General features: G+C 41.3%; 1 protein-coding gene across 2 annotated transcripts in view; it reads right to left on the reverse strand.

Annotated features, from left to right (window-relative positions):
* Positions 1-1,589: 1,589 nt before the first annotated feature.
* PLA2G12B (phospholipase A2, group XIIB) overlaps positions 1,590-9,577 on the reverse strand; it is a 30,186-nt gene continuing 22,198 nt past the window's right edge. Inside the window, exon 4 of one of the 2 annotated variants that reach the window (XM_011927900.1) lies at positions 1,590-2,138. In XM_011927900.1, coding sequence (XP_011783290.1) covers positions 2,020-2,138 — 119 coding nt within the window. In that variant the 3' untranslated portion in view covers positions 1,590-2,019. Of the gene's footprint in view, positions 2,142-9,577 lie in introns of both variants that reach the window. The other variant, XM_011927889.1, reaches the window with a different exon arrangement.

Below are 9,577 nucleotides of genomic sequence, written 5' to 3' on the forward strand. Positions count from 1 at the left end.
AAGGGTGCAAAGATAATTTAATGTAGGAAAGAATAGTCTTTTCAACAAACAGGGCCAGAACAACTGAATATCCACACAGAAAAGAATGAAATTGGGCCTTTTCCTTTTTTTTTTTTTTTTTAAGATGGAGTCTCGCCCTGTCACCCAGGCTGGAGTGCAGTGGCCGGATCTCAGCTCACTGCAAGCTCCACCTCCCAGGTTCAAGTGATTCTCCTGCCTCAGCTTCCCAAGTAGCTGGGATTACAGGCTTGAGCCACCGCGCCCGGCCAAAAAAATTGTTTTAAATTCGCCTGGCATGGTGGTGTGCCACTGTGGTTCCAGCTACTTGGGGAGCTGAGGTAGGAGGATTGCTTGAGCTCAGGAGGTTGAGGCTGCAGTGAGCCATGGTAGTGCTCCAGCCTGGGTGACAGAGTGAGACCTTGTTTCAAAGAAAACCCCAAATCCCAAAAAACAAACAAACAAAATGCTACATTTAATAGTTCTTAGTAGAAAAGTAAAATTAACAAAAGTAAGGGCAAGGAGAAAAGGATTTAGATAGAAGTCAGCAACTTTTTCTGTAAAAAGCCAACTGGTAAATGTATTAAGCTTTCTGGGCCCTGCAGTCTTTGTCACAGCTACTCAACTTTGCTGTTGTAGTACAAGGACAGCCACAGAGAATATGTAAACAAATGTGAGCATGGTTATTCCAAAAAAGGATTCAAAACCAGGCTTTGAGCCAGGTGTGGTGGCTCCCACCTATAAACCCAGCGCTTTGGGAGGCCAAGGCAGTCGGATTATTTGAGGTCAGGAGACCAGCCTGGCCAACATGGTGAAACCCCATCTCTACTAAAAATACAAAAATTAGCCAGGCCTGGTGGCAGGCATCTGTAATCCCAGCTACTCAGGAGGCTGAGACAGGAGAATCGCTTGAACCCAGGAGGCGGAGGTTGCAGTGAGCCAAGATCTAGCCACTGCACTCCAGCCTGGATGGCAGAGTGAAACTCCCTCTCAAACAAATAAACAAACAACAACAACAGCAACAAAAACAGGCTTTGGGCTAGGGTTGGTCCGCAGGACTTAGTGGGCCAATTTCTGCTGTAGATTAGTGGCCCCCAGCCCTTCTGTGCAGCAGAATCACCTGGAAAACATTTATAAAATACCAGTCTGTATTCTTTATTGGTTTGTTTTAAAGGATTCTCAGGTGATTCTAATCCATGGTTAGGGTTGTGACCCGCAAGTTAGGGAATGGCCACTTGTCTCTCACTCCCGACAGGCTGCAGGAACCTTTCCTAGCCAGCTCCGTTAGTAACTCTTACCAAGTACATCTCAGATCTTAGCATGACTCTAACATCATTTAGTAACTGGGAATACCAGCAGGGTTAGGTCACCGAAGGGAAAAATGAATCCTCAGAGACCTAATTCCATCTGACCTTCCCCTCCATTGGCCTTAATCAGGTAAGCCTCTGAACCTGCTCACCTGTTTTCTCTTTTTAGCATCAGTGGGAATAACTGTGGTCATCGGTGGAACTTACCAGGTTGGGTTTTGGTCTCTTCTAAGTGAAATGGAAGCATACTGGTGATAATGGAATTCATTCATCTCTATCCAAATGTTCTAAAAAGTACACTTTATTAAATGTGAGATGCTTACTGGCAACTGAAACATGGGCCAGCAGAAAGTCATTGCCTCCCAAATGCCTGGACTCCCCACAATTTCACTAATGAATATAATTGTCAGGTCCAGGAATTGCAGGGTTTTCTTGCATTTTAGTCTTTAAGCTAAGAACTGAATTTCCAGGCAACGTGTCTTGGTTGGGGAGAGCAGTCTTAAATGAAGAGTAGCCTTCAAACCACTCCATGTTTTTTTCAATTTTCCTCAAAGGATAGGACTCACTTTCCAGGTCTAGAAAAATGTTACCTTTCTCTGGCTTTGTGGTGTCCACACTGTTGGAAGAACAAATGAGTCACGCTGACTTGAAGATTGACATCTCGAAGGCTGACAGCTGTGGTGTCACTCAAAACCGGGAAGCAATCACTTCTTCCTCATAACTCTTCCTTCTCCTCCTCTGCACAGATGCAAGCTGCCCGCTGACTATTCATAAAGGGGCGGCAGCCCAAAGTCCACACGGTGTTGAACACAGTGTCAACCAGGGAATCACAGGCTACTTGAAAAAGATGAAGAGGGACAGAAAGGTTAACATTGAGTAATTTTGAAGAGGAACTGTATTTCCAGAGATGACATGATACCCAGAGGAAAGGAGAGACAGTAATCCAAATACAGAATTCAAAGGAAGAGCATACATTTCAGAGAACATTCTCAGAAAAGCTCCCACCCAATCCAATAAAGCAGAAGACACCTGGAGGTGCCCTCGCATGTGGGCCCTTGGTCAAAACAATGGTGAGCAACCAGAACCTCCCACACCACCGTGCTCACTCCATGGAGAATATTTTTTGCAGAAGACTCCCTCTTTTATGTTTTCCATAGCTTTCCCATCTATGGACATACCACCCGGAACACACCCAATGTCGCCTGTAGTTTTCACTGTTCAAGTATTGGATGAACAACCATTCGTTGATGGAAAAACATTTGCATGTGTTGGATATGTTCGTTAGCCACTGTCTTAGGAGCCAAGGATACAGAGACAAAAGGCATCATCCTCAACTTAAGGACTCCACAGTTTGGATAAAGAGGTGGACAGGTAAACAGATAGTTACACTACTTCATGATGAAAATAACCCCAAGATGGTATGGGAGCCCACAGTCTCTATCCCTTTGCAGCAAGGGTTATTAGGGGAGGTATCTTAGAGGAAGTAAGATATCTAAGTTTAAACTTCAAGAATGGTCAGGAAAACGAAGTACTGATGCATACTAAAACATGGATGAATCTTGAAAACATTATGTTAAGCAAAAGAAGCCAGACACAAAAGGCCACATATTGTATGATTCCATTTATATGAAATTTTCAGAATAGGCAATCCATACGGAGAGTAAAACAGTGATTGTCTAGGGCTGGGGTGGGGTAGGGAAGGTAATGAGTAGTGACTGTTAATGGCTACAAGGTTTCCTTTGGGACTAATGAAAATGTTCTAGAATTAGATTGTGGTGATGGTTGTACAATTCTGTGAATATACAAAAACCACTGAAGTGAAGGGTATATTTTACGGTATGTGAATGATATATCAATTTTTTTAAGTTGGTTCATTGAAAAGATAAAAAATGTTGACAAACTTTTAGCTAGACTAACCAAGAAAAAAAGAGAGGATTCAAATTACCAAATTCAGGAATAAGAGAGAAATGTCACCAACAATCTTACAGAAATAAAAAGGATTAGGGCCAGGCACGGTGGCTCACGCTTGTAATCTCAGCACTTTGAGAGGCCGAAGTGGGCGTATCAGAGGCCAAGAGACCTCCTGGCTAACGAGACCCTCTAGGCTAACACAGTGAAACTCTATCTCTACAAAAAATACAAAAAATTAGCAGGGTGTGGTGGCGGGCACCTGTAGTCCCAGCTACTCGGGAGGCTGAGGCAGAAGAATGGCGTGAACCCAAAGGCAAAGCTTGCAGTGAGCCGAGATCGCACCACTACACTCCAGCCTGGGCGACACAGTGAGACTCTGTCTCAAAAAAATAAAAATAAAAATGATTATAAGGGAATACTATGAATAACTACATGCCAAAAAATGTGGATAACTTGGATGGAATGGACAAGTTTGCAGAACGACATGAACTGCTGAAACTGACTCAAGAAGAATAGAAAATATGAATAGATTGTTAGTGTATACAAATACAATTACTAAGCCAAGCTGGTGATTTAGTAATTAAAAACTTCCCCAAAGAAATCCAGTTCTACTTGGCTTTACTGGGGAATTTTACCAAACATTTAAAGAATTAATATCAATCCTTTCTAAACTTTTTAAAAAATTAGGAGAGAAGGGATCATTGCCCAACTCATTTTATGAGGTCAATATTACTCTGATACCAAAACCAAAGACATCACAAAAATAACAAACTATAGACTAGTATCTTTTGTTGAGGATGCAAAATACTAGATACTAGATACTAGTATAGACTAGTATCTTTTGTTGAGGATGCAAAATCCTCAACAAAATACTAGTAAACTGAATCCAGCAACATATAAAAAGGTTTACATCATGACTAAGTGGAATTTAGCCTAAGAATGCTAAACTGTACTAAAATCAATTAATATGATACACTACATCAATAGACTATAGAACAAATACCACACGATCATCTCAATAGATGCAGAAAATCATTTGAAAACATCCAACACTTTTTCATGATAAAAACATTCAGCCAGATGCAGTGGCTCACGCCTGTAATCCTAGCACTTTGGGAGGCCAAGGCGGGTGGAGCACCTGAGGTCAGGAGTTCAGACCAGCCTGGCCAACACGGTGAAACACTGTCTCTACTAAAAATACACAAATTAGCCAGGCATGGTGGTGGGCACCTGTAATCCCAGCTACTCAGGAGGCCAAGGCAGGAGAATCACTTGAAGCCGGGGTGCGGAGGTTGCAGTGAGCCGAGATCACACCACTTCACTCCAGCCCGGGCATAAGAGTGAAACTCTGTCTCAGGAAAAAAAAAAAAAGAAGAAGAAAATTAAAAAAACAACAACAACAAATAAACACTCAACAAACTGGGAAAAGAGGAGAACTCCCACAACCTGATAAAGCCCGTCTAGAGACAGCCATAGCTAACAATCAGGCTCAATGGTGAAAGACGAAATGCTTTTACTCTAAGATCAGAAACAAGACAAGAATGTCCACTCACAACACTTCTTGTTGTATTGGAAGCTCTAGCCAGGGCAATTAGGCAAGAGAAAAAAATTTTAAAAATCCAAATTGTAAAGGAAGATGAAAAGCAGATGGCATTATCTTATATGTAGAAAAACCTATGGAATCCATGAAAAAAATCAATTAGAACTAAGGAGTTATTTCAGCTGTGTTGCAGGATATAAGATCAATGTACAAAAATCAAATGTATTTCTATACATTATTAGTAAATGATCTGAAAATAAAATTTAAATACAATTACATTTCAATAGCATTAAAAAGAGTAAAATACTTAGGAATAAATTTAACAGAAGTCCAAGATTTGTACTGTGAAAACTATAAACACATTGTTGAAATAAAGAAGACCTAAATAAATTGAAAGGACATTGATATAAATATAATTTTGTTAAGATGGCAATATTCTCAAATTGATCTACAGATTCAATGATAACCCTCTCAAAATTCTAGTTGCCATTCCTTGGAGAAATTGACTAACAGTTCCTAAAATTCATATGGAAATGTGAGGGACCCAGAATGTCCAAAATAGTTTTGACAAAAAAGTACACAGTTTAAGAACACATCTTGATTTCAAAATTTACTGCATAACAACAGTAACAGACAGCATGGTCCTGACATAGATCAGTGGAATAGAACTGTCTAGAAATAAATCTTAACCTTTATGGTCAATTGATTTTTGACAAGGGTGCAAAGATAATTTAATGTAGGAAAGAATAGTCTTTTCAACAAACAGGGCCAGAACAACTGAATATCCACACAGAAAAGAATGAAATTGGACCTTTTCCTTTTTTTTTTTTTTTTTTAAGATGGAGTCTCGCCCTGTCACCCAGGCTGGAGTGCAGTGGCCGGATCTCAGCTCACTGCAAGCTCCACCTCCCAGGTTCACGCCATTCTCCTGCCTCAGCCTCCCGAATAGTTGGGACTACAGGTGCCCGCCACCTCGCCCGGCTAGTTTTATGTATTTTTTAGTAGAGACAGGGTTTCACCGTGCCAGCCAGGATGGTCTCGATCTCCTGACCTTGTGATCCACCCGTCTCGGCCTCCCAAAGTGCTGGGATTACAGGCTTGAGCCACCGAGCCCGGCCTGGACCTTTTTCTTACACCATATACAAATATTAATTCAAAATGAATCACAGACCTAAATGTTAAGAGCTACAACAATGAAACTCTTAGAAGAAAACATGAGTAAATCTTTGTGACCTTGGGTTAGGCAAAGCATTACTATGTATGACACCAAAAGTACAAATGACAAAAGAACAGATTAAAAAAATAGATAAATTGGACTTAGAATTTGAAACTTCTGTGCTGCAAATAATACCATCAAGAAAGTAAGGGGAATAAAACAAAAAAAAGGGGGGAGAAAATGTTTGCTAATAATGTATCTGATAAAGGACTTGAATATATAAAGAACTCTTACAATTCAATAATAAAAAGACAACACAATTTAAAAAGAGACAAAGAATCCTAATAGACATCCAAGTATATATGCAATGGCCAATAAGCACATAAAGAGATGCCCAATATCAGTAACTGTCAGGGAAATGCAAATTAAAATCACCATGAGATACAACTTCACAGGGAGTAGGGTCTATAATTAAAAAGACAGATAATGACAAATGTTGGTGAGGATGTGGAATAGCCTGAGCCTTCACAATTTGCTGGTGGGAATGCAAAATAGTGTGGCCACTTTGGAAAACAGTTTGGCAGCTCTTCAAAATGTTAAACATAGAGTTACCATTTAACCTAGCAATTCCTCTCCTAGATACATACCCAAAAGAAATGAAAACATATGTTTCCACAAAAATTTGTGCATAAATATTCATAGCAGTATTATTCATAATAGCCAGAGGGTAGAAACAACACAAATGCCCATCAATTGATGAATGGATAAAGAAAATATGTTGAGGGAGGTTCCAAGATGGCCAAATAGTAACAGTCCCAGTCTACAGCTCCCAGCGTGAGCAATGCAGAAGACGGGTGATTTCTGCATTTCCAACTGCATTTCCAACTGAGGTACCAGGTTTATCTCACTGGGGCTTGTTGGACAGTGGGTGCAGCCCACGGAGTGTGAGCCGAAGCATCGCCTCACCCGGGAAGCGCAAGGGGTCAGGGAATTCCCTTTCCTAGCCAAAGGAAGCCGTGACAGATGGTACCTGGAAAATCAGGACACTCCCACCCTAATACTGCACTTTTTCTATGGTCTTGGCAAAAAGCATACCAGATTATATCCTGCGCCTAGCTCAGAGGGTCCCACGCTCACGGAGCCTCGCTCACCACTAGCACAGCAGTCTGAGATCAAACTGCAAGGGGGCAGCGAGGCTGGGGGAGGGACGTCACCATTGCTGACGCTTGAGTAGGTAAACAAAGCTGCTGGGAAGCTTGAACTGGGTGGAGCCCACTGCAGCACAAGGAGGCCTGCCTGCCTCTGTAGACTCCACCTCTGGGGGCAGGGCATAACTGAATAAAAGGCAGCAGAAACTTCTGCAGACTTAAACATCCCTGTCTGACAGCTTTGAAGAGAGTAGTGGTTCTCCCAGCATGGAGTTTGAGATCTGAGAATGGACAGACTGCCTCCACAAGTGGGTCCCTGACCCCTGAGTAGCCTAACTGGGAGACACCTCCCAGTAGGAGCCGACAGACATCTCATACAGCTGGGTGCCCCTCTGAGATGAAGCTTCCAGAGGAAGGATCAGGCAGGAACATTTGACGTTCTGCAGTATTTGCTGTTCTGCAGCCTCTGCTGGTGATATCCAGGCAAACAGGGTCTGGAGTGGACCTCCAGCAAACTCCAACAGACCTGCAGCTGAGGGGCCTGACTGTTAGAAGGAAAACTAACAAACAAAGGACATCCATACCAAAACCCCATCTGTATGTCACCATCATCAAAGACCAAAGGTAGATAAAACTACAAAAATGGGGAGAAACCAGAACAGAAAAGCTGAAAATTCTAAACATCAGAGCACCTCTTCTCCTCCAAAGGAATGCAGTTCCTCACCAGCAACAGAACAAAGCTGGATGGAGAATGATTTTGACCAGTTGAGAGAAGAAGGCTTTAGACAACCAGTAATAACAAACTTCTCCAAGCTAAAGGTGGATGTTTGAACCCATTGCAAAGAAGCTAAAAACCTTGAAAAAAGAATAGATGAATGGCTAACTAGAATAAACAGCATAGAGAAGACCTTAAACCACCAGTTGGAGTTGAAAACCATGGCATGAGAACTATATGACGCATGCACAAGCTTCAGTAGCCAATTCGATCAAGTGGAAGAAAGAGTATCAGTGACTGAAGATCAAATTAATGAAATAAAGCGAGAAGTTTAGAGAAAAAAGAGTAAAAACAAATGAACAAAGCCTCCAAGAAATATGTGACTATGTGAAAACACCAAATCTACATTTGATTGGTACATCTGAAAGTGATGGGGAGAATGGAACCAAGTTGGAAAACACTCTTCAGGATATTATCCAAGAGAACTTTCCCAACCTAGCAAGGCAGGCCAACATTCGAATTCAGGAAATACAGAGAATGCCATAAAGATACTCCTCGACAAGAGCAACTCCAAGACACATAATTGTCAGATTCACCAAAGTTGAAATGAAGGAAAAAATATTAAGGGCAGCCAGAGAGAAAGGTCAGGTTACCCTCAAAACAAAGGGAAGCCCATCAGACTAACAGCGGATCTCTTGGCAGAAACCCTACAAGCCAGAAGAGAGTGGGGGCCAATACTCAACATTCTTAAAGAAAAGAATTTCAACCCAGAATTTCATATCCAGCCAAACTAAGCTTCATAAGTGAAGGAGAAATAAAATCCTTTACAGACAAGCAAATGCTGAGAGATTTTGTGACCACCAGGCCTGCCTTACAAGAGCTCCTAAAGGAAGCACTAAACGTGGAAAGAAGCAACCAGTACCAGCCACTGCAAAAACATGCCAAATTGTAAAGACCATCAATGTTATGAAGATGTATTCTAACTATCCTAAATATATATGCACCCAATACAGGAGCACCCTGATTCATAAAGCAAGTCCTTAGAGACCTACAAAGAGACTTAGACTCCCACACAATAATAAAGGGAGACTTTAACACCCCACTGTCAACATTAGACAGATCAACAAGACAGAAGTTAACAAGGATATCCAGGACTTGAACTCAGCTCTACACCAAGCAGACCTAATAGACATCTATAGAACTCTCCACCCCAAATCAACAGAATATACATTCTTCTCAGCACCACATCACACTTATTCCACAATTGACCACATAGTTGGAAGTAAAATACTCCTCAGCAAATGTAAAAGAACAGAAATTATAACAAACTGTCTCTCAGAACACAGTGCAATCAAACTAGAACTCAGGATTAAGAAACTCACTCAAAACCACTCAACTACTTGGAAACTGAACAACCTGTTCCTGAATGACTACTGGGTACATAATGAAATGAAGGCAGAAATAAAGATGTTCTTTGAAAACAATGAGAACAAAGACACAACACACCAGAATCTCTGCGACACATTTAAAGTAGTGTGTAGAGGGAAATTTAAAGCACTAAATGCCCACAAGAGAAAGCAGGAAAGATCCAAAATTGACACCCTAACATCACAATTAAAAGAACTAGAGAAGAAAGAGCAAACATATTGAAAAACTAGCAGAAGGCAAGAAATAACTAAGATCAGAGCAGAACTGAAGGAAATAGGGACACAAAAAAACCTTCAAAAAAATCAATGAATCCAGGGCTGGGTTTTTTTGTTTTTTTTTTTTTTGAGACGGAGTCTCGCTCTGTCGCCCAGGCTG

Source organism: Colobus angolensis, unplaced genomic scaffold (assembly GCF_000951035.1).
Source record: "Colobus angolensis palliatus isolate OR3802 unplaced genomic scaffold, Cang.pa_1.0 Scaffold12, whole genome shotgun sequence".
NCBI classification, from domain to species: domain Eukaryota; kingdom Metazoa; phylum Chordata; class Mammalia; order Primates; family Cercopithecidae; genus Colobus; species Colobus angolensis.